At 34.7% G+C, this 26,709-nt stretch overlaps 1 protein-coding gene across 6 annotated transcripts in view; it reads right to left on the reverse strand.

The window, feature by feature from the left end:
- Positions 1–5,133: 5,133 nt before the first annotated feature.
- FAR1 (fatty acyl-CoA reductase 1) overlaps positions 5,134–26,709 on the reverse strand; it is a 68,426-nt gene continuing 46,850 nt past the window's right edge. For 3 of the 6 annotated variants that reach the window (XM_072794018.1, XM_072794016.1, XM_072794017.1), the window contains exons 6-12: positions 26,384–26,428; positions 26,114–26,241; positions 25,106–25,173; positions 23,401–23,572; positions 16,025–16,154; positions 10,380–10,507; positions 5,134–8,876 (exon numbers count right to left, since the gene is read on the reverse strand). In XM_072794018.1, coding sequence (XP_072650119.1) covers positions 8,714–8,876; positions 10,380–10,507; positions 16,025–16,154; positions 23,401–23,572; positions 25,106–25,173; positions 26,114–26,241; positions 26,384–26,428 — 834 coding nt within the window. In that variant the 3' untranslated portion in view covers positions 5,134–8,713. Of the gene's footprint in view, positions 8,877–10,379; positions 10,508–16,024; positions 16,155–22,917; positions 23,090–23,400; positions 23,573–25,105; positions 25,174–26,113; positions 26,242–26,383; positions 26,429–26,709 lie in introns of all 6 variants that reach the window. The other 3 variants (XM_072794019.1, XM_072794015.1, XM_072794014.1) reach the window with 3 other exon arrangements.

A 26,709-nucleotide genomic window follows, 5' to 3' on the forward strand; every position in this document is an offset into this window, starting at 1 on the left:
AAATCAGTTGCAAAGAGCAGCTGCAGAACACAGGAGAGTGGGTCTGCGGGAGTAAAAACACCTCACATAGGAACTTTGCCTTGGGGGCAAAGGCAGGGGTGGGGAGACTCCAAAGTGAGAACTTGAATCAGAATTAGAAACTCAACCTGAATAGAATAACTATAAATAGAATAATAAATAGAATGGAAAGCTCTAGCCAAGGGGGTAAAAAGGTAAAAGGTAACGAAGTTTATTTAGTGTATGTACTGGCTTACATTGCAATAGAAAAAAAATTAAGCCAAATCCCCCACCCCCAAAAGACCAAAACAAAATTCCTGACGACTAAATGTGGAAACATTGCACATTCTCTTTCGAAAATGAAAAGGGTGAGAAAGCTGTATGGAATGCCTGGTGAAGCAAAGCCTCAAATCTAGAGCTAAGAACCTGTGATTTAACAATTTCTGAACAGACGTACCCTGCAATTTCTAGTTGTGAGACTCTTCCGAATTATTTTTGATTCTGAGGAAGAAGGCTCAAATAGGAAGATGATACGTGCATATATGTGAGGATGGGATGATTTCCAGGGTTTGTTTGACGACAGTTAAAGTTTTTTTCTAATTACAGGCCACCAGTCTTCCTGTGTCTTTTCATTTTTCAGTGTGAGGACCACAGAGTTAATTGAATATGAAATACTCTAGAAACCATGCTATAGAATTAGAAAAGACAGTTTTGTATTTCAGATCTTCTCTCTTAAATACGAGGAGGAGGGGAAGCCCCAAAATGTTCCTGGAACACAATTTAGGCCCAGGTCACATGCTCTAAATCTCTCACCCAGGAGGAAGACAAACCACTTGACAACCGGCAGACTACAGATCACTGGGGTAGAGAAAGAGGGTGAGTTGTCTCAAGGCGTATTAACGAAAATTCTGTGGGAATGGATCATTTGGGAACTGGTCATCTTTAAAGAATTCTGCCCTCGGTGAAATGACTAGGTGGGAATTATGTCCTTGGATGAGGAAGCTTTGAAGGATCCTCCTTCCAACCCAGTGAGCAAGTTATTGGTGGCAGAAAACCCATAGTGGAGGGGGTGCTCAATGAAAGTGATATTAATATTGCAGGGGAAAAGGAACTGATTTCTTATATTTTTATTAAAAAAATATTCAGTATCTGTATGTTAAAACAAATGTGACAGAAATATTAGAAATGGGAAAATCAGTGTAGAATCAGGATGTAAGTTGAGTTGCATTAGTAGAATTCACTCTATAATTATTCATTTTATTCCTTTGACGTTTATGGTGATTTTGAGGAAGTAGTTAATGAACACTTCTTATGTATCATACACTTTATATTAATTATACTGTTACACTCCCAGGCAGGTATTTTACAGATGTGGAAGGTGGGGCTGAGAGGCTAAATGACTCATTCATGGCCATACTGCTGGGAGGTGGCAGTCATTATACCTAGTCTCGCAGCAAAATTAATGTTTTTCTATATATAGAAAAATATATTTTGCTTCTCTGTCTTTACGAAAAAGTTTTACCAGTATTTTCTGCATTTCAGAAGTGACTGTGTACTTGTGCTCTGCAATTACCATGGAATAGTATGTCAGAGATGCTGACATGGGAGTACTCATTTACAAAACAGAGTATTTGTAGAGAAATGGGAGTGGAATCTGCTGAAAGATGCAAAAGAATCACAATTTTGCATGTTTCTGTTATCTGCTTTTCTCTTATTTTCCTCCAAGGGGATGTTTTGTGTGTGCCTTTTTGAGATGATGCTAATATGTCTGCCCTAGTGCCAAGGAGGATCTCTGCATAAAATCATGCTAAATCCTATCTAGGACCTGAGTAATGACATTTCAAGAAATAGTTCATTTGCTCTGTAATGACCTAGAATTTGATGGTTTGTTAAGCTAACAGAGTATGGAGTGTGCTTGCAGGTAAAGCGCATCTGACAATACAGGAGAGGTAAGAGGGTGTTCTTAACATCATGAGTTAGGACAAAATTGAAATTATACAGTGAGGGAGCTGAGGGCTGAAGACATCAGGGCAGGATGGGCAGTTCTTACAGTGTACTGAGCATACCTCTTATGTCAGAGTAAAACAATTCAAAAATTGGCCCAAGACTATAAAATGCTTGCGTAGTGGGGAAGAAGGCAGATGATATAGGCAGGTCAAAATGTTCCATTAAGCCATTTCTGCAGTGCTGATGGTACACTCGGCCCACCCTCCCAATGGCTTTAGCACCACTGATCAAAGTGTTTGTAAAGCTTACCCAGAGTTTTTTTAATCGAAAGCACACACCATCAGGAATCATCATGTACCAGGAATCAACTTGCCCTTCAATCTAGACAACTAGGTTTCTTTTTTTTTTTTTTTTTAAAGATTTTTCATTTATTTATTTATGAGACACACAGAGAGAGAGAGGCAGAGACACAGGCAGAGGGAGAAGCAGGCCCCATGCAGGGAGCCCGATGCAGGACTCGATCTCAGGTCTCCAAGATCACACTCTAGGCCGAAGGTGGCACTAAACTGCTGAGCCACCCGGGCTGCCCAGTTTCTTCGAATAAGTATCTTGGTAAAGAAAGACTCTGGAGATAATATAGTCCTCAGCGTTATTACTTTGATTATGACCTGCTAAGAATTTAGAAGATAGTATTTAAGCACGATTTTACAGTACTGAATAAAAAGTCTAACTGAATAAAAGACGGTAAAATTTGTCAGTTGTGGAGTTTCTAACTTGGGGCATTTGCACTGTTTTGTTAGCATCTCTATGCTTTATATAAATAAAGTTATTGCTGGAAACAATTTTCACATCCTTTCAGCAGCCACCTTGCAAAATCTTGTACATGAGCAGGAAGCTGAACAGTAGTATGACTTCACATTATCAAGAAGTTGAAAAGTTTACTGAGTGATTTCTCAATGCCAGGTAACATAGAAAATAGGCCCTGCTCTCTGGGAGAGCTCACAATCAAATGCAGAAAACAAAGTGAAGTGGTATTTTCAATCTAATGAGGGCAGGTCATGTTTTCATGTAGCTTAACCCAACAGAACCCTGATCACTTCAGATTTCCTCAAATAAGATATTTTAAAATCAGCAATACTTTAAAACTGTCTGTACCAAGTTATGGTAGTTAAGAGAGGTTCCCAAAGCTAGAACTCAGCTTTAAGAACAGAAATACCTTCTCTGTCTACCAAGAGCTGAATGGCCTCAGTGGGAGCTGACTGTGTAAACTCACAACTGACCGATACATAATATGAACATTTAGGAATAGGATGACGTGGCTGCTCAGAGGACATATTCGTGGACGGCAAGGCCATCAGAGAAAGACCAAGCAGGAAACTAAGAAGCACAAGAAAATAAACCTACCTACCAAGCGCTAAAAATGAAAAAAAGACCTGGACAGTTTCAAGGGCTATGGCTGCCTACTAAGTTGTCATTCCTTAATTTTGAGACAGAATTCCATCCAAGATCTGGAGTTAAAAATCCAGAAGGAATGGATCTTGACTCTTACTGCAGAAAAAGACATATATTTTTTTACATTTTTGTTATTTTTCCAGATTCCATGTGCCCTCATCTGTAAAGTTAATTTAAAACAAAAACTGGTTGGTTTAAAAAAAACAAACAAAACTCAGGCTCATTGCAGAAAACTTAGAAAACATGAGAGAATAGGGACAAAAAGCCAATCAATCATAATTTCACGTTTATATGAGTTCTTTCCTGAAACACTAAGCAGTGCTTTTAACATTTCATCCATTTCTTTCTTTATACGTTATATTAAAATTATGTTTACTTACCTATGTTAAGTCACAAAATCCTAAAGTGTAGGTAGTGTGTTATAGTCCAGGTGTGTACCACTGAGAAGCTTATAGTATGGTGGGTGATACAAATAGGTTAACAGATAATTGCAATATAAATCACAGCACCAAACCCATGATAAGTTCTGAATATTTTGATGAATGCTGGGTTTCAAACTGAGGAAGCCAATAAAGACATTTACAACAACAGCATGTCAGACAACTTCTCTGAAGAGTCCAGAAACGTTTGTGTTCCTACAGTGAAAAACAGTGTCTTGTGGTGGGCACTGAGCAGTGGGGCTTTGGAGCTAGACCCACCTGAGTTCAAACCTTGGCTCTGACACTACCAGCATAACGTGGGTAAATTGTTCCTTTCGTATGCTTTAGTTACCATACCTATAAAACAAGGGTGATAGAGGTACCCTCCTCAAAGTATTAATAAACATAAATGTTTAGAGTTAATATATGTAAAATGTTTAGGGTACTGCCTGACACATAACAAGTGCTCAACAAATGTTCACTAGTATTATTTCTACAACATGAAAGGCGCAAGGCTGGTTTTCCTTTCAAGAAACCAAGAACCAAGTTGGGAGAAATGACAAGAACCTGTGAAAGATACAACACAAAGCAGAAAATTAGGTGTTAAATGTCCAAAAATTAGGTACTGATGAAATATACAATCTCCCAGGATGACTATTGTAAATATAACCACATTTATCTGTATGTTTAGGTTCAGATGTTTGTTAAAATAAAACCAAAAAGCAGCTCTAATATTAGAATGAGTCATATGAAAGTCTTAGATCTTATTAGGTCTAAGACAATCAAATATTAGCATTTTTATATGGTTCAGTCCAACACTTTCTAGTTATTCCTTGGCCACAAAATCTCAAGGGAGGTTCTCTACAGATATATGCACAAGAGACGGAGAGCAAGAATGTGTTAGGTTTTCTGTACAACTAGCAGAAAATAACATAATTCTGCCTCCAAACCATCTTTGGAGGGCACCTAATTCAACCCCATGAAGCTGCAGCATGGAGAAGTTAAACATCTAGCAGAAAATCGTAAGGCAAATATTTCAAAGAGAGTAACTATGAATATTTGTATATTTTAATGAATTCAGAAAAATCTCCATTGCCTCTCTTCTTGTATAAAATCATAGGTAGTGTCTGTGGTCTGTGATCAAAAAAAAAAAAAAAAAAAGAAAGAAAGAAAGAAAGAAAGATAAGAAAGACATTTATAGCCTTATTCCTCTGAGTTCAGGCCCACAGTAAAGATATTAAATTCAAACTCATCATCTTATGTTTTTCTATATAAATGTATTTTAGAGCCATCAACTTGCAAAAGGAGCACGTCAAACTTAATGTTACTCAAATTTTTCTTTAATAAAAAAAAATCAAAGGAATTATTTAACAATTATGCACAACTATGCTCAAATGACAAAGATGATTAGCTTAGGAATCTTAAGAGTAACAAATAGAAGAGCATACCACCATAGGAAAAAAAGATAAATTCATTCTATGACTAGAAAATGCTTTAAGATAAAAACATTAATTCAATAAGAAAATAGTTTGTATTTCTTTTATCACAAAGACTATAAGTTTAATTAACTCATTCCTATATCAAACTATGCAGCATACCTTCCTGTCTCTAGTTTCTCATGCAAAAGGTTAGAGAGTTTTTCTCAAAGTAGAGCAAATCAGTGTTAATGGTTTCAAGTGAGGGCTTGGAGGCAGCCTGGAAAGCATTTGTGGAAGGCCATTTACACTCACCTGAACCCAGCCCAATGCCTTCTTTCTTATAGTTAATCTCTATTACTAATGAGGGATTCCCCATCCTTACTCAACAGATAAATTACTACAAATGTACCTATAAATTAAAAGGATATTCAACGTGGAGGAGAGTAGCTGGAGCCTAAATGGGACCCTGGCAGTCTCCTGGTATTATTTTTGGAAAAAACTATCTCATTCCAGATAATATGTAAAAATAATACTTTAATGAAAGGTATTCATTCTATGCTTCCCCTAAAATGCTTGTAAGAAACTCAATTAAATAACATTAGGATACAAGAGGTAATAAGTGCATCTAAAAAAAGGTAAGTAGTATACATGAGGCCTGCTTCTTGTAATTCTAACCACATTACCTTATGGGTAATTTTCAGTAAACTTTTCAGGATAATTACTGTAAAAATACAATAAATACTATACTGGAAATATAGGGATTCATTTATTACTTTTTGGTTTACAAACAAAGGCACCCAATAATGCTTCTATTTACTTCTTATAAAAGATTATCAATTTACATTTAAAACAAAAAGCAAAAAACCCTGAACCAGTTCCTACAGACACACACAAAAAAAGGGGAGAAAATTAGATTTTTTTTCCTCCCTGCTTCCAAGCTTTATTACCATTTTTATACCATGTTTATACCATTCTTAAGTCAAAGAACGTATTGCCGTGCTTCTTTGTTGAGTTTTAAAACATGTTAATGTTGCCAAGTCAAATTTCAATATAGCCACAAATCATGTCACAATTGACAAATGCACAGAATCAAGAGTGAAGAGCGGGGAAAAAAACCAAATGTTTTACAATATAGCTTTATCAAATGAATTGAACAAAGTATTAAATATAATTTATTAGGCTATCATGTTAGAAACCGAGTTTGTGTAGAAAATATAATCAAACAGAACTAAAAACCATGTCTAGCAAATGATACAAACAAAAATGATTTCCAAAGTCTTTGAGTTAAGCTTAGTCTAGTTGGTGGAGATTAATAACCTATATGCTCTTCATACTAATTTTAGAACTAAGTTCTAAAATGACATACTAATTTATTCATTAGCTTCTTCTGACAACAGAATGCTAAACACACACACAACATTAATGCAGTGGCCTCAGCACCCATTCCAGCTAGCATTTCTTTACATTGGATTACAATGACACAGTCAGAAAACATACCCCCCTCTGTACTTCACATGCCTGTCAAAGTTGTACCTGATTCTTCTGTAAAATACAAAAACAATTCATCTGATTCTAAGTATATTCGGCAGAAGAATAAACATACAAATGTTAGCATGTTTTCAACACATTATGGAAATGTATTTGGAGATGGAGTACTCAATGTATAGAGCATCTAGAGTTAATTAGTGGGCCACTTTAAATTAAAGGCATCATCATTTATTCCATTTTCAGACACTGTCATGGTCTCTCACACCTTACACAAGGTATGGTCCTAGACCAGAGACTTAGTATCATTTCAAAGAATATATATTTATTTATATACATATTTCTTTTAAAATAACGTTTAAAAGTTTTACTACAGAAAATCTGGCTTCAACATGGAAGCATTTTTCCTTTTCAAGATTACGCACCTGCATGGAAGAAGGTGGTTTCATTTACATTTAGTTTTTTCACAATAACAAAATAAGCTTCTTACACATTGCATTTAAATTGACAGAAAATTAAGATGTAAAGTTTATGTAACTTTTTGTATTGTGAACTGACCTCATTAGACACATTCAAGATAACTGTTGATGATTTAAATATAGTACAACTTGATCAGCTAAATTAGAACATGTTATGCTGATCAATGTTAAACCAAATGTATGTTAAGCAGTAAGGACAGTTAACTACTATTAAGATTTAAAGGGAATAATAATGTATCATTAAAATATACATTAATTTTCTTGCTATTACTTGTTTCTATAATGCATTTCTTTCTAAAGCTAAAACTACATGCAGAAAAAAATAAATGATATCTTGAAACTCATTCAATAGTTTGCGACCTTATGTGGTATGTAAATAAAGTCTTTATTTAATTTTATACACGTTATTTTATGCACTATTTTATTTTTCTTGAAGGAATTCAGCTCTCAAGGTCAAAAGTTTAGTATGTGTTTACACACATGTGAGAACATTTTCTTAATGTTATGACTACCTGCAAATACATTCTTCCATAATAAAGCACTTTCATTTTCACTGGAAAGACGGTATAAGTCTTTTAGAAGTCCTATTAATAAAATGTATAAAGGGGAGAGCGCACAAATATGGTGAATCCCTCCCCACCTGCACCCCCTTTGCCAAAGTCTCAAGAAATTCTCCAACTTTAAAACATAAAATTTCACAGGACTGATTTTTATTTGGTCATAATGTGGACAAGAAAAGTGTATGCCTATTGTTTTTGATACTAACAGCCTTATTGATATCATTCTCATTTTCCTTCAAAAAATACAGAGCATATGTTGATATGGATTCTCAAACCCATGTAGATCCAGTAAGACCATTAGAATAATATATGGCCTTCTGATTATGGAAGTAACTGTTTATTCAAAATAATGTGCATCAGACTGCTAATCAGAGAAAGGAAAATGAGAACATGTCTTTCATTCATGTTGGAGACCTCTCAATAACGTACAGAATGATGTGAAAATAGTTTGGCTATAGTTTTAACAAAACTAAAACCCACTTCAACTGATGAAAAATATCAAACACTGAAGAATTAAATATCTACCAACTTAGCTAAGTATTCCTGTCCAAATAAATGCTTTCCACTGCACTATATATTAGAGTTAGAAATTCACTATATGTTAAGGCATATTTTAATTAATATGTTCCAGAATTGCACAGTTATACTGGTCAGTGTTCCTATTTCCCCACTCCTACCCTCACCCTACCCCTTGTCCCCAGGGATCAAAATGTTAAATCTTGGTTTTGGTGGCTATCGTAGATTTGAGCTGGCATAACCACAGTGTGTTCAATAGATTTTTATAAGCATAAACATTAAAATGTTACATAAAATGTACCATACTTTACTCCACACTCTGATCTAAGATGTAAGATGGTTTAATGTCTTGACAAAAGGTGAGATGACTTAAGTACATTTTACATTTTGTGCATTTAGACCACCATATGCATAGATGTTCTAATGCTAAATTCTTGTCTTCAGTATCTCATAGTGCTGGATGCTCGAAAGTATGACAGAAACTTGTAACACAGACTAACCACAAAGTACCAGATGTTTCTTGCCATTTGCGATCTTGCAATAAAAATGCGCCAAATCAGGATCACAAGGATAGTATTAAAACCATACCGTATGTTCCTCAACCTGGAAAGCAAATCAAGAGACATATCAGACAATGTTTCTAGAATAAAATATTATCGGATGGCAGATAATCAGTGCTGTTTTCAAATCCAGTATTAATTTGAAATTTATTTGAAAACGAACTGGAAACCCTTAAGAAGTTAGAAAGTGAGCAAAAGTCAAGCAAACATGACCATGCAGTCCATCAAATGCCACATTACCTTTATTAACAATGAATAACACAAAGCTTTTCTATGACAGTATATTTGGGATGCAAATTTATTCATTCAACAAGGATTACTGAGCATCTTCCTGTGTGACCAGTCTAAATATATTGTAGGTAAACAGTCATGCCCCTTGTACTTCTGGAACTTCCTATCTAAGCTAAAAAGGTTTGTTCATGATATACATCATTTTCTAGACAAAAATAAACATTTTTTTAACATCTGTGGGTACTGCCAAGTGGTCAGACATGTGAACTTCTTTAGTTATACTGTCACATGATCAAAGGTCAAATGAGGACAAATCCTCACCCATGAATGAAACATGGCACTAGTCTATTTAGGAGGACTCTCCCATTCTCAAAGAGTAATATTAATGTTATCATGTTCATGTTTCAAAACGTTTTTTATAATTTTAATGGTTTTAGAAAAGAATACAAATGTTCAGATATGTAACAATGTTACATAAATTCCATGAACTTCAATAGGCAGTCCAAGATAGGACTATAACATACAAACAATATAAAAAAACAAAAAAGTCTTGAATTAGGAGTTAAAGATAAGTATTCTAGTTTCCTTTGCTACTGAATACATATGGCTTAGGCAAACACAACTTCCATAAGCTTCACTTTCCTCAACTACACAACTAGCTGCCCTGCAAAGCCTCATACAAGTTAGGGACACATGAAGAATCATAGGTCTTGAGAATTGTTATAAAAATTGTTATTATAAAAACATCAAATCGAAGAGGTTACTACTGAAATTAATTGCATCTCTGAATTATGGGATAACAATGATTTTTCCTGTATTTTCTGAGCTTTTTAAAAAAAATCAGTATATATGACTTTTCTAAGGGAATGATTATAACGCTGGTTTTAAAAACAATGAAAAAATTCTATGCTGAATGATGTATTATTTTATCTTTTCCTCTTCCAAAGATGCATTTGACTGGGACAACAACAAAACAAAAACTCCTTCAAATAAATTACCTTTAGTTTAAAATACACTTTTATTTTCCCCTAATATATTTATTTCTTCAGCATAGAAGAAAAGATAACAGTGATTTTCAAAACTAAATTCCACCTGAAATTAGTGCTAAGGAACAATATAAATTGATAAAATAACATTTCAACAATCTTAGGCTAAGTTAATACTATCATAGTTTCAGTCTAAAGGTAAGCACTTTTCCTAAATGCAATATATTATGTTAGTAATATCTTTCATTCAATATACCAGCTTACCAAAAAAATTGTGTAATGTTTCATAAGGAAGACAAGATGAAATCAAGCCGATGTAAGCAACTTACTTGTTCAGATGTTTTCTAGCTGCAGGAAGGCCAGACATTTCTTCATTCAATACATATTTCTTAGTTCCCATGCAGTAGTTCTCTATATATTCTGCCCAATGTAACTGCCGTACATCAATATTAAAGGTCTATAAAAAGAAAGAAAGAAACAAAAAACCTACTGGTTACCTCCTTGAATAATTTTTTCACAACTAGTTAAAAATTCACCCTATCTAAAATTTTTTCAAGATTTATTTATTTGAGAGAGAGAGAGAGAAAGAGAGGAGGGGAAGGGGCAAGAAAGAAAACCCAAGTGGACTCCCTGCTGAACACGGAGCCCAACACAGATCTTGATCTCAGGACCCAGGAGACCATGACCTGAGGTGAAATCAATAGTCAGAAGCTTAACTGATTGAGCCACCCAGGAGCCCCCAAAATTCACACTTTCTTAAAGGCTAGTTCCATATGGCAAGATTACAAAATGTTTATGATATTAACTTTTAAAATCTTACTGCCATTCACAAAGAAATTCTTATCTCTATTTTATACTTTCCACTAAACACAGAAACATTTCAGAAGATAATCTGAAAACTCATGTCAGCATTTAAAAAGAAGTATAAGAAGTATAAGGAGAAAGAAACTTGTACCATTAAAAAAAAGATAAAATTCCATTGTCCAAATAATCTATGTACCCCTCACCACTTTATACATGTACTAATACATTTATTTCCAGTTTATTTCTACCTACAGTATTACTTTTTAAACACCGTGCATAACATACAGAATACTTTTCCTATAGAACAGTGATGACATCAAGAGAAAGAATATGTTATGAAAGTTGGCTTAGAAGGTTAGGTAACTAAGGAGGCCATTTGATGACAAGGATGGACAAATCTAGAAAAGAAAGCTCTACAAAAATGTTACTTCGTGACAAAATAAAGAGGGGTATGCACTGCTCAGTGCTTCTCCATACACAATCAGATAATTTTTTTAGAGTAATAAACAGATCATTCAGTTTACTATCACCTAATTTTTTTTTTAAAGATTTTATTTATTTATTCATGAGACAGAGAGAGAGAGGCAGAAACACAGGCAGAGGGAGAAGCAGGCTCCATGCAGGGAGCCTGACGTGGGACTGGATCCCAGGTCCCCAGGATTAGGCCCTGGGCTGAAGGCTGCGCTAAACCACTGAGCCACCCGGGCTGCCCTACTATCACTTATTTGAAAATACCAAGTTGTAGACCAAAAAAACTACCATAAATAAGACATTAAAGTAACACTGCACTAAAATGGAGACTTGACTTCAGATAGGAGATTTTATGAGAAGTCATTACATATGTATAATTGGATTCCCACAAGAAAAGTGGAAAAGAGTAGAAGAGAAGCACTATCTGAGAAAACAACAGCTGGAAATTACCCCAAAATGATGACACATAAGCCACAGATTCAAAACACACATACACCACATATATATATGTATCTGAGCACATCAAAGTAAAACTGTTGAAAATCAAAGATGAAAATTTTAAAGACAGCAGGAAAAGGTGTTATAGATTACCTCCAAAGGGACAAGTATTAAACTCAAAAGAAGCAATGAAGCCAATGTCTTCCAGTGCTTGAAGAAAACTGTTAACATACAATTCCATACCAGTGAAAATATCTTTGACAAATAAAGATGTTACCAGAAGAATAAAAACTGAAACAATGAGACATTAGCAGATGACTCACACTAGATGAAGTACACTAAAGGGTATTCTTGAAGTAGAATGAACATGATTCCAGATTGAAGTCTGGAGGTGGAAGATGAAATGAAGAGCAATGAGAGGACAATCGATGCTGGTAAATCTATGTGAATACTTACAGCACAGATTGTAATAAGAATAATGATTGTGAGACATATAAACACACATGCAGAATTAAAATATGTATTGGTCCTTGTGTTATCCAAAACAAAAGGCAGAAGTATCAGTATTATACTAGTCTTTGATAAAGTAAGGAAGGATGCTGTAATCTCTAGAGTAACCTACTAATACAACTGAAAAAGAATATATTTCTGTGTAACTGATACAGATGGGAAAATATAAAATTGTAAAACATAACTCAAAGAGAACAAAAAAAAAAAAAGAAGTTAAAACAAGTAAGACAAATAGAAAGCACCAAAAGTTATATTTAAATAAAATATCATCAGAAATTACATTATGGATTAGGTCTTCCAAATAACAGTCCAAAACTGTCTGACTGGAAAAAAAAAAAAAAAAAACCACTATACGCTGCTTAGAAGAGAAATATCTGAAAGGTAAGGATACAGAAAAGTTGAAAATACAAGGTCAGAGAAAGATATACCTTCTTACCAACAATCTATGAGAACTCCCACTGGCCAGGGCTTTACCAGAAGGGTATATTGGCAAGGTTTGTATTTTTGCAAACTGTTAAGTAGTAAATATCTCAGTGTAGTTTCAATTTGCACTTCCATTTGGATGAGTGAGGATGAGTATCTTTTCAAATGGTTAAGAATCACTTGCATTTATTCTTCTGTAAACTGTTCATCTTCAGTGCATTTTCAGTAGGATTATTGACAATTTTTGCCATTTCTACACAAACTTTTATGTAATATGAAATGTATATTAACATTACATTGAGATAACACTATACGCTCACCAAAGTGGCTAAAATCAAAAATTAAAATGAAAAGGCCAACTCTTGGGAGGATGTAGATTAAGAGGAACTCTAATACACTGCCATAAATTGGTGCAACTACTTTGGAAAACTGTTTAGCATTATCAACTACACTGAACATACAAATACCCTTTGAGTCAAATACCGTTTGACTCAGCTACCATTCTATTGTAGATATAGATCCTATACAAATGTATACAAATTATTCCCAATAGTCGAAAACTGGAAATAACTCAAATATCTATCAACAGAAAAAGAAAAAAAACACTGTATGATACCATTTATATAAAGTCATAAATGGCTCTAGTTACCAGTAAGTGTTAGAATTCAAGATAGTTGTTACTTTGGTACGTAGTGATTGGGATGGGGCATGAAGGGATCTTCTGGGGATGATTATGTTCTATTTCTTCACCATAGAAAGTGAAATAGTGAATAGGAGAAAGTTCTATTTCTTAGAAAGTGAGGGTGATCACTAATAATCCACTGGGCAGCATGTGTTGTGCACTGGGATGGGTGGAGGGAAGATGGGAAGGAAGAAAGTAAGGAATCAGCAGAAGCCACAAATCTTTTAACCTGAGATTACCTGCAGGACGCTTGTCCCTTAGACCTTCTGCTTTGAAGGCTGCAGGCAAGGAAGAAGACTGGCTATAAAACCAATGGCCCCATAAATTAAGGAGTCTTACAGAATACTTCTGCAAAAAGGTAAAAATGCCAAAAGCTGTATCCTCAGAGCAAGAGTGGGAAAAAAGTAAACCCACCACACACATAAGTGGGCAGAAAAATTGTATACTTGATGCCTTTGTCATGTAGAACCAGTAGAATGAACTAAACCTCCACTATTTAATAGGGTAGCCATAAGCCACATGAATCACTGGGAAGTTGAAAGGGACCAGTCTGAACTGAGATGTGCTGGGGAGTATAAAATGTACACTGGGTTTCAAAGGGTCAGTATAAAAAAAATTGAAAGTATATCCTTTAAACGGTTCTTTAAATTTTAAGTAATTTTTAAATTTTTGTTTAAATTTTATCATATTATTTTGGACATATTAAACAAAACATTAATATTTTTAAGGAAAGAAGTGGAGAAAGGAAGATGAGACTGGGAAGATGGAAAAAAAAAAAAAAAAAAACCTCTTTTGAGAAACTGTAAGCTAAAAACTTCATCAGATATTTCAAAGTGGTCCTGGCCTGTTAATGTCACCTGGCTAGTTAATGCTAACAGTCACCAGGCTACTAGCAGAAGAAGCAAGGGCAAATCCATATTGGAAAACTGCAATTTCAACACAGGCTTCAAAAAAATTCCCACAGAAATCTTTAAGGAATTTGAATTTACAGTCAAACAGTAAGAAATAAGAAACAAGGTGCCATGAGTGAGACCTAGCTTAAAGGACAGATGGTCAGAGGCTATGTTGCACAGCCTTTAGAAATCTGGATTATCAAAAACAGAATTTAAAACAATTATGCCTACTATGTATCAAGAAAAAATATTCTAAAGATTTAAGAAATGTCTATAAGATTTGAAAAATACACCTAACTTCTAAAAATGAAAATATCTGAAACCCAAAATTTAAACGAAGTTTAGACATAGCTGAAAGACTGCCGTAGAACTTTGATTAATTATTAGTTCTTAGGCCAGAAAGAGAGATACAAAATATGAAATAAAAGTTAAAAGATATGGAGGAGAAGGGTAGTGGTTAAGGGTCTGCCTTCGGCTCGGGTCATGATCCTGGGGTCCTGGGATCAAGTCCCTCATCGGGCTACCCACAGGGAGCCTGCTTCTCCCTCTGCCTATGTGTCTGCCCCTCTCTCTTTCATGAATAAAGTCTTTGGGGAAAAAAAAGAAAGACCTGGAGGAGAGAATGATCTAAAATACATTAAAATTTCTCAAGAAGACAAGAGAATGGTGAAGAGGCCGTATGTGAAGAAACAATGGTTAAGTATTTCCTGAACTGCTAACAGACATCAAACTTCAGATCCAGGAAGCCCACCGTGAAACAGAATATATTTTTAAAAAATTATACCCAGACATATTTATAGTGAAACTGCAGAATAGCAAAGAAAAACTCTCAAAAAGAGACAACAATAAGAGGTCACCCACAATGCAACAGCAAATAAGATGGATTTTTCCAACAGCAATAACAAAGCCAAATATTAAAGGAATATAAAAAAAAGTTATCTTTAATGTGCCAAAATCCTGTTACAGAAACAAGATTAAAATAAAGACATGTCAGACAATCAAACACTGAGAGTTCACTAACAGACCCCCTACTCCTCATATTCTGGGGAGATTTCAAGCTGAAAGAAAATGACCCTAACAATAAGATCTAATAGCAAAGACACTGGTAAGTATTGTTTATATCTAAATAAAACTAAACAAACTCATATCTACTTATAAGATTTAAATAGAGAACTAAAGTAATGTATAAACATGTATATTAGTGGGGTGGTAATTACAGCTCAAACACTTTAAGGTCCTAAATATCATTAAAGAAGAAGCTATAGAAATTGCTTAATTTAGACTTTGTTAGGTATGCATGTTGAAATACTTCAGGTAATCTCAAAAAGAATACATGTACAGAGCTTACGCTTCAAACTAACAGGGAAAAATATGGAATGATAAGACATGAACATATGAGTAAAACAATTTCGGAGAGGTTTTTCTTCTCAAAATTCAAAGAAAACAAAGTGGAGGAAAAATGAATAAAGAAGTCCAAGTTTTTTTGAATTTGACTAAAGGGAAAAAAGAATCAACATTTCAATTATACTTTAAAAGCACCTCTACCACTCTCAAATACATCATAAATTCTAAGATAAAGCAATTTTATTTTACCAACAATTACGACTGAAACTTTAATGAGACACTATAAACAGGTCAAATGTCTTTCTTGTTGCATACTGATTGTGGAAAATATCCAATTATTTCTCAGGTTGCTAATGGTTCTCCAATGAGTGTGCTACATATTTCCTAATATAAAACAGAAAATACTTGCCTTTTTATCTTCAGGGTTTAGTTGATTCATCAACATATTGACATTGTCAGTATTCCAAACCCAAGAATTACTTGTGAAATATTCAAGAAACACCATAGCTTTGTGAAGGCGAGTTATTGTTTTCATCATCCTGTATTGTAAGAAAAATGGACAGATTCAAAATTTGCATAGATTGTGAAAAATCTCATTACCACTCAGGGTACCAGTTTCTATATGGAGATCGTAACAGTAAAATTTTAATACATAATTCAGTAAGTATACCATATCACCAGAGAATAAGAATATTTCTGCATCTTGGAAGAACATTTTATAAATCCAAAATAAAAAAAAATTTAAGCAGCAGCAAATGAAGTTAATGCTGCCTAAACAGAGTTCTGTTGATATATGAAATTAATTTTCAAAGGAAATACAATAATTTAAGGTCAGATTTTCTACTGTAATCCTAAGCAAATAAATGAATTCAATTAGTATTCCCTTGCTTTCTGTTCCTTCAATCACATTTTAGTTCAGCTACAATTACTAAGATTTCCTGTGAATTCATAACATACGGTATTACATTATAATCTCAACTCTTCAGCATCACGGAGACAAAGTATACAGAAATATTCGTTTGCCATTTAATCAACTCTCTACATAGATTTTTAAAGTAACTTTTTCTTTAACCCAGACAGGTACCACTCTTGATTGTCTGAATGTGCTGTGAAATCAATGACTCATGCTGAAAACTTTCTGAAATAGATATTCAAGATATTCAATTAATTCCCCAAATCCCCTATTATCCATCCTTATAGAAATAAGAAGTTCAATATTTTTTGTTTGTTACTTTTTCAAAGGATGAGAGGCCTTAATCTTTAAATCTGTCATTTTATATTTCATGGCTCACTGTAAGTCATTGATATCATAACACTAACCATAGTAGTAACATCTACCAATAATAATTACCTATGATAAGTAGGAAAAGGGAAGAAAGAACTTTCTGAAATAAAACACACACCAAAAATTCCTGGCCTCTGATAAACAGAAAAATAATTCGTGGAAAAATATTTTAAAAGAATTCTATTATTTATTCCCACAATAAGGATTAGCATTTATATAGTTTAGAAAGTCCTAAAATCAGGGGTTTTAGAAATGGGAAAAATGAGAGAAAATTAGGACATTAGAAGTGGGGGAAAAGTCAAAACAGTAACATTAGCTAAGCAATTCTGAGGACACATTCAATATGTTTAGAAAGAAACCCTGAATCCAGAATTCTAAGAGAAAAGGAGGCAGCATGGACTATGCAAAGAAAAACTGTGGTTCATGCAAGAAAGTAATTCCAAAATAAAACTTCCATCAAACACGAAAAGAATTACTGAGCATCGAAGGCTGTATTTGGACAAGAATAGTTCAGACAGATAGAAAGCACACGGGGGGCGGGAGGGAAACAAGACATGCTCCTTGTAGAAAAGAGATTAGACCTTTTTTTCTCTCTAAAAAAAAAAAAAAAAAAAGAAAGAAAAGAAAACCAGAAAGATGTAACAGATCTGTAATTAAATCAGTATCTACTATCACAACCAGTACAGTACACTTGAATTACACACATACACATATTTGCTTAACATCATTTTCCAACAGACATATTAACAAGTTCTTCTTCCTAATTTTTTTTGTCACTGATAGTTCTCCCCTAGTCTCATCTTCAGATTCACTCAAGAGACAGAATTACCAGGCAACCAATCACTGATTCAGCCATTCAAAAATAGGATAAAAAAATTGGAAAGGGAGAAGGAAATTTGAAAGACCACATACATATGAAGTTCACAGAATATCAAGTGTAAAGTACTGGATTGAATAATATGAGGACAAAAAGAAAATTTAAACTTGACATAGTCACTCTTTGGTTCAAATGCCCTATGAGCAGATAGATGCCTGAGACTACATTGTCATGTATGTTCTGAGTATGTATTTATTTTTTATAATGGCAACCTGCAAAAAAACCATCAGAATCCTTTAGAGTAGGGCAAGATCTTAATGGTCATCTAGTCCAGGATTTGTCAACCTCAGCCCTACAGACATTTTGGTCCAAATAATTCTTTGCGGGGTGGGGGGGGAGGGGGGGCTGTCCTGTGCATTGTCAGATGTTCAGCATTCCTGGCCTCTACCCATTAGATGCCAGTAGCATAACATCTCTCAGCTGTAGTAACTAAAAATGTGCCCAAATATTTTCAAATGTTTCTTGATGTATGCCAAAACTGCCCTCCATTAACAACCAGAAAGATAAAAAAAATATCAGCTTCACAGAGGTTAAGCTAGAGAGAGTTAGATGAAATAACAAAAAAATTGGACAATGGAACCATTTTTCTAATGTCACTTTTAAGAGTGCTAAAGTATCTACTGCATTTCAAGAGCCAGAGTGAATAATTTATACTGCCTCCACTTGTGATAATACCATGCATCCTACTCCCCAGTGACTGTCAACCAGGATTCCTTATGATGCATGTTTGAGTGGTACTTTTTATCATTATGTCAAGATACACAGTAAGTTAGATTTTATCTAGCTGACACACAGAATAATGTAAATAAATAAAGTGGACACCATGAATGACATGATTAACATAACTTTAGTGCAGGAGGAGGCATTATATTAGGGCCCCAATATAAGATACAAAGCCCAGTGCCTTGTTCAGTAAATATCTGAACAAATTAAATAATATAAATGATAAGATTTTGTATTTAACATTTACAAAACTACCTAAATAAAAACACCTCACTGGCTCTTATTGCTTTTAGACTATAAGCTCTCAGTGATCAGGGATCATTCCTGCTTTGATACTTAGTCTTGCACAGGACAAACCTCAGTTAAGAAGATACTCTACTTGCTGTTTCCTATTTGAAGCAGACTTTAAATTCCAAAGGTGATTACAATGTCATCTCCCTTCTCACATGCTCACCTACAGTAACACCCTGTCTTCCCATCAAGAGGTGAAGGTAACTTACAACCAATAAAATGAGGTAGAAATGACACTGGGTAACCTGCAAGGGTGGGTAAGAAAAAGCGATACACCGTTCTGCCTTGCTCACTGGAATACTCACGCTTGAAGACTTCAGTCGCCATATTTGCTGTCCAACTCCCCCTAAGGCTGCTTTGTTGAAGGAAGGCCAAATCAGTGCATGTGGAGAGATGGTGTAGAAAGGCTCTGAGACTACATGACATGAGAAAGATGCCCAGCCACTCCTGCTGCTCCGTATCCTTCCTTCTCTTTCCTACTCCCACGGTGTATCTGCTCCACTCCCTATCTGACTGCGTCCATTTGAAAGACCCTGAGCTAGAATCACTCAGGTAAAGCCTTCTAGAATTTCTGACCCACAGAAATCATGAGAGATAATTAAAATGACTGTTGTAAGATACTAAGATTGATGTCAATTATACAACTAGAAAAAAAAAAAGATCCTAAGTTTGAGGTGATCTGTCATGTAGCACAGGTCATGGGACATATTTATCAGTACTTGGAATGAGGGGCTGCTATAATAAACAACCAAAACATGTAGTATTGGCTTTAGGATTAGGTATACAGAATCTGGAAGGCCCCTGAGGACACCACTGGTGAAACCTGGAAGGACCAAGAAAAGAATGTTAGTGGAAACTTTAAAGAGCTTTAAGGAAGATGATGGTGAGTGCTTGAAGGAAACTGGGAAAAATATTGTTGGAAGTTAGAACTAAATTGTTACTTCTGGTAAAATGAGAAATAAAAACTGTACCTAATAAATTTGATGATCTAGCCAAGATTTCCTCAAAGAGGATAAAGATGATCTTTTAAAAAATGAACCATCTGAGTAGAATTTGGAAGGAATGTAAAATGTCAGCCAGGGATTCTTTAAGAGACAGCCTCTGAGCACAGATCAAGTCCAGAATACAGATGTAAGATTCTTTGTTAAGACCTCAGAAAGATCTAAAATAATACCTCATAGAATCTTTCAGAAAAACAAAAGGCTCACTCCAATCTTAAAGACATGTCTCATAGAAACTACTGTCGAAAAGGCAGAACCTAAGAGTCTAAGGATTTAAGAGGCAGTGATCGAAGATCTAAGGGTGTTGTTCCATAGCAACCCCATAAAGAAGCCAAGATAGAAAAAGGCATGCCTCAAAGAGATTTGTGGGTATAGCTTTGGTCTAATGGAGTCGATTGTTTTAAACGAAATATGCGGAAAACCTGCACAGTTTTAAAAGGAATCACATCAGTTTACATGTAAAGAGACAGAGACAGTACAAAATGAAAAGAGGTCTCTAGATCAAGGGTCAGCAAACCAGAGCCTAGGGGCCAAAGCACCTGTAAATAAAGTTTTATTGGAATGTAGTCATGCTTATTCACTTACATATAGCTTATGGCTGCACAGTTGAGTAGTTGCAAGGTAGAAGGTACATTTAACAGCAGAGTTGAGTAACCACAAAGAAACCACATGGCCCTTTACAGATAAAAGTTTGCTAATCCCAGCCCTAAGCATTCTCATTTTATGGGCAGGTTGTGGGATAAGAAGGCCATTCAATTGCAAACACAGGCCATTTTTTTCTCTTATGAAAAAGATGACTCAGAGGGCAGAACCAAGAGCTTCAAAATACATCCAAAGAGTAGGACTGAACCCTAATTAAGAAACCATCAAACATACCTGGTTGGAATTCAAAACTGTTACAGACCAGTGACTGCACAAAACTGTCCAGTCATTTTCCTATGCCTGTCTCATCCTTACATGTTGTGTGTGCAAGCAGCAGGTAACTTGTCACTTTCATTCACAGGTTTTCAGACCAATACCTGAGGAACTACACCTGCAAAACCACTCTTCAAGAGCCTCATCTGCAATTGTGGCAGATTCAGTTGACCCAACAGTGGCTTCAAGCTGATGCCAGAAAGGTCTTAGTAGTGGGAAGTAAGCGTATTTCCCACAATGGAGGAATATGTACTGTTGCGGCCAGAAGGCTAACCATAGCCAGTTGCACTTTCCAAATGTCTTCAACAATACCTTTCAACTAACTTGCTCAAATTTTACACGGTCTTGAACATTCTCTACAGCCCTTTCCTTGAATCTTGGAGGACTTATGACTGGAGTGTGACTAAACGAATGAGGTGGTAATAGGGCCCGCATGATTTCTGTGGGTGGTCAGAAAATGCACATAGCTTCCACTAGCCTGCTGAAAGAGTTCCCCTTAGACACTGTGTAAGCAGTCCATTTCCCCTAAGGCTACCACTAGTCCTTGAAAAAAGATAAAGGAAGAGATCTTGACACTTTCTGAAGACAGTGACACAAGGTGTTTCTACCGCATGCCCCCCTTTCAACTCCAGCTGATAATCACGTCAAAGACCCCTAAGCCAAAACTGCCCAGCTGATTCCCTCCTGAATTCCTGATCCTGAGAGAAACAATAAACCATAAGAAATAATAAAATAGGGAAGCCCTGGTGGTACAGCGGTTTAGCGCCGCCTGCAGCCCAGGGCATGATCCTGGAGGCCTGGGATCGAGTCCCGCGTCGGGCTCCCTGCATGGTGCCTGCTTCTCCCTCTGCCTCTGTCTCTGCCTCTCTCTCTAGCTGTGTCTCTATGAATAAATAAATAAAATCTTTAAAAAAAAAAAAAGAAATAATAAAATAACTTCTGCTTTTCTAAGAGCCATCTAAGTTTGAGATGATTTGTTATGTAGCAACATTTACTACAAATTTCATGAATTTTGGCTATTCATTCATTGCTTTAGTTTATTAAGCCCCCTTTTTTATAAAAAGCTTTGTGATGTTTACCCTGTTTTACTTTTTTGATCTAGTTTTGACTTTTCTGCTCTAATATGCAAAAGCCTTATTAATACCAGGAAAGCAACACAATGCCATCACTCATGAATTAACATTTGCTTTTTAGCCATGAAAGAATGCTCTCAATCACAAATACTGCATTTTGCACATCACTCTAAAAATACTTGAAAATAATTTTGATATATTTTGGATCTCTTTTCCATTAAGTATTTTTTTAACCTATCCTTAAGTTGTTCAAGTCAACGCCTCTCACATATTTCAATATTTAACACATTGGGTTAGGAACATAATGGACAAATGAATCCACAGAAAATCCCTACAGGAAACTCAGATCCTGATACACTATAACTGGCAGATACCTCACTTTTATTTTTTGAACAGTTGATGGAAGTTCTGGAATCAGCATCTTCTTTAACATTAATACTCAAATCCTGAACTCTCCAATCAAAGGTTCCACTGTAACGCCAATGTAGTTAAAAAAATAAATATATTTATGGTACATTTCACTATAATTCTGATAAAGACAGGAGGAGGACTTTAAGTTTGTGGGGTTTCAATAAGAAAAGAAGAAAGAAAGGCTATATAAAAACCATGAGAAAATAGAAAGCTTCCCATTTGTTAACTCTTGTTTTAAACTATGACATTCTCAACCTGGAAAATTAGTCAAAAACTGTAATTACCATATTATAAGCTGAATGGGCAGCTGAGATATTTCAAGCCATTAATTTTTTAGAAGCAATCTATGTTTTTTCATATAAAACTGCACAATCCACTCACAGGGCAAAACATTTTGCCCTTAATCCCCTATAGACTCACCTCTAAGTTTTTAAGGGAGAGAGACGGGCTCAATTTCAGCTTATAATAACAATGACAACCTTGATGCTGGACATTTCCTCTACTATGGGATTCTGAAGGATCAATGGCCCAATAAGAATGAGATCCACAATTAGACTCCCCAAATATCCTTAATTTCTAAAAAATGTCCTAGCATCCTGATTGTGATTGTGATTAATCAGGTTAGTAATTCTATAGGTAAAGCTCATGCTAGCGGACTTTTTGTCTCTCCAGCAAGCTTCCACCACCTTACCAATATATAGGTGTATTTACTGCTATTCTTCTTACCACGGTTTCTGACCTGTCAACCTGAGTGCAAGATCGAGCAATAATGCAGGTACTGTGTGTCTGACACCCTTCCAATAATGAAGCAATAAGTTGTTGGAATACAACTTAATATTGGGGCGCCTGAACACTTGGTTTAAAGGATTCATCTTGAAGGAATGATTTAGATAATATCCTGTAGGAAAAATAAGCATCAGAGCATTTTGAATGTTATTTGTTATTCAGAAAAAAATACCTAACGTTAGACCTAGAATTCAGCACATGACAATATTTTATCATCCAAACTTTAGAACAAATTACAGTGAGTGACAATACTACCTTTGCTTTTCTGACAAAGTCTTAAATTCGAGTCTTCTCATTCACAAAAGGCCATTAAGCCTTATCATAAGCATAAACAAATACAGAGTTAATGAATATGCATTTTAGCGTAAGCATGGGTTGTTTAACAGTCAGAGGAACAGATAAGACAGAGCTAGTCACCATTACCTTGGGCTTCTTCCAGTCATCCTGAGGTAGATATCATACAGGAATGCTGGGGCCTTATGGCTTACAGCAATCCAGTAATGATATAAAAGGTGATTGGAGGTTAGATTTACATTGGGCCGTCTGAAGGCCTGTTCGAGAGGATTCCTCTTGAAAGTGGAAATTACATGGTATTCTGAGGAAGAAAAGTTGTGTAACAGCTTTGATAATAACCATGTAATGAAGTTTTGAAAAAAAATCATGTTTTTACAAACCAAATATTTCACCAAAGATGTCAGAGTTCGCTCAATTAAAAAACAAACTTTTCTACTCTCAATAGTAGCTAAGAGAATATGGGTATTAGACTGCTGAACCCAAGTGGTTTTAGAACTACCACTATTTATGAATGGTAATTAGACGAATGAATTTTTGCTAAAATTCACTTTTAAAAATCCTTTTGTTTTACCTATGTCAGTTTACAGTGTCACTTTCTATATTTCACCTCTCACGATAGCTTCTTTCTTTCTGTTCCTCTTTCCAGATTCTTTTTTTTTTCTTTCCAGATTCTTATTACTGTACTTACTTAAAAATGAAAAGGAAAATCATCATCCTTTGCTTATAAATAATTAAGTTGCTCAAATTAACATATATCAACAGCTTAAAACAACCCGAAATTAACTTCTGCTGTAATTTATTTAGGTAATACAATACCGACAAAATCAAATCTATTATCTATGTTAATACTTTAATGGAAATGTATATTGAGAAATGCATTCAAAAATAATGCTCAACTTGATTTTTACTAAACTTTACAACACAATGAGAGATTACAAAAATAAAAACTAACTCATTTCAGTGTTCTAAAGTTCTTAGAATACTATTTAAATAATTATCATAAAATTAAAATCACCCTAGATTAGTTTTCTTATATGTTATAATGGTCAATCTTTAAATTGAAATAAAAATGGCACAGAAAAAAACCTCAGGACAAATGACATAAAAATCCACTTTAAAATCAAAACTCTTCTCCAAGGATAAAAATTGTTCAATGAGAAGTAAAATAAGACCTCTTACTAAATAATGCAATTGATATATTTTACTTTAAATTTGAATACATAAACTTAAAAATTATTCAATTTCAGTAGGCTTTAAGTTCTATTAACTCTAATTTAGAACAAGCAACAAAGCATATATCTATTCCTGTGATTTGTGAATTTCAAGAGATTAATAAGTATAATAGAAAATACTCTGGCAAAAAATACTCTGCTTCCTAACTCCTTAATTTCTTATTCTTGGAACAGCTAGCTAGCTCCTGTAATACAACAACTGTTGTAGTTGGAAGTGATATTGCCTATGGATAGACAACATCAGGACTGAGAGCACCCACGAGGGAGGAAAAAGAAAAATCACTGTTTCCTCACCATGGGCATTTATCTGTGAGGGATGCTGCAGACAGCAGCAAAAAAGTAGTAATGGTCACAAAAGGGTGGGCCAGGAAGGGAATTTACTAAGGATATTTTTAAATTTTTTTTTGGATATTTTTAAATTTGTGAAATACTGCTAAAGACCAGAAGGCAGTATAGGATAGATATTCTAAAATGGTAATCAAAATAAGAATAACTTGGTAACTCAATGGCTTTATATTGCCTCGTGGGTATATTCTAACATAAAACCTCAGAGAATATTTTAAGATTTATTCTAACATTCAAAAACACAGGTAAAATCATACCAACTTCACCCCAGTGGAAAGGATTAGTGCTGCCTGTTGTGCAATTATACACCATGATGTTTCTTGGTCTGCAAAGACAAAGATCAAAGCAATGAAACATAAAAAGAGGCCAAACTTATCCAATTTAAATCTTACACGATATTCAAGTAGGAAAAAATAATGATTATGGGTATCTTTTCTACATTGATTATTTCAAAAATTATCCTTAAACTATTAATCTTTGTGTCTGAAGGACTATTTACACCTACTCTTTATCCCTCCACTACCAAAAAAATTATTAAAAAATACAGTATTTTTCTCTTTTCGTATTTTTCTTCCTTATAATAGCAGGAATATCTGTTATTAAATGTAAGGAAACCAACAATGACAAACAACCTCAGCTCTTCCTATCTCCTTCTCATTTCCAGAAGCTTTAGTTTAAAAAATTATGGACTGAGTTCCCTTTTACCAGAAACAGTGTATTCATATAATCATATCCCTCCTTTTTTAGGATATAAAATACTGACTTAAAAAATAAGAGCAGTTTATTAACTAGGGAAAAAAATGTTATTGAAAAGTTTAAAATTTAAGAGTTACCTATAAATGCTACTACTCCCTTTCAAAAAGAAGCCTGAGTTGATTAAAGCTGCTTTAGTGTGCCATGTTTAATATATGAAAGCCATTCTCTGAGAATTTCAGCTTTTTATATGTTGAGTTTATATCAAGTTTTAGTTTGGAAAACTGAAAAAGCATCAGGGGGTGGAAGGGTTTTGGGTTTTTCTCATTCTTAATCCCAAATGAACTTTATCCTATAGATAGTATATGACAACTAATGTTAATTCTTAATTACAGCTGATGGAACTACTTGCTCTATTATTACTTGTGATTAAACCAATTCCTGCAATTGGAAGTGATAATACCTGTACATATTGATATGGAAATTATCAGTACTGAGGGATTAATTAACATTAGCCATTAGTTCTGTTTTCCCTTCATAGTTACTATATATTTAACAAGCGACATTGTCACCTCATATACCTATTAACTCCGGAATACCAGGCTGCCGCAAGACTCGTGTTGACAACTACATCTACAGGAACAAGATCTGCAAGGGCATTGTTGGAGGCACGCATTGTTCGAAGAATTCCTTTCCCTGCCTTTGTTGAAATTAAAAACAGCACCTTAAGATATGTAAGCCAAAGTGCATGCACACACACACACACACACACACACATATAAAGATATACAGAAAACAGAAAAATGTATGTAGAATGTAAAGAAATCAAAAGGTTTACTTACCGCAATAAAGAGACCACTTGGTCCATTAAAGTTATCAATCCATCCCTAATACAAAAATTAAAAATAGGGGGAGCTTAGAAATATTGTAAACCTAGAGATTTATTTATCTGACATCTACAACTCCATATATATACTTAGTAGTTTTTTTCTAAAAACTAAAAAACAGACAAGATTCAGGCCAGAATATTTCTCTCCTGTAACAGAAACAGTAACAGAAACAGTCTTTGCCTGAGATTGCAAATATGAAGTTAAGTCATTCTCAAAAGGTTACCTACTCTTCCATTAAGTCTCCACAAAGAGAATTCAATAAAAAAGCTTACAAAAAA

The sequence above is a fragment of the Canis lupus genome, chromosome 23, assembly GCF_048164855.1.
Source record: "Canis lupus baileyi chromosome 23, mCanLup2.hap1, whole genome shotgun sequence".
Lineage (NCBI taxonomy): Eukaryota > Metazoa > Chordata > Mammalia > Carnivora > Canidae > Canis > Canis lupus.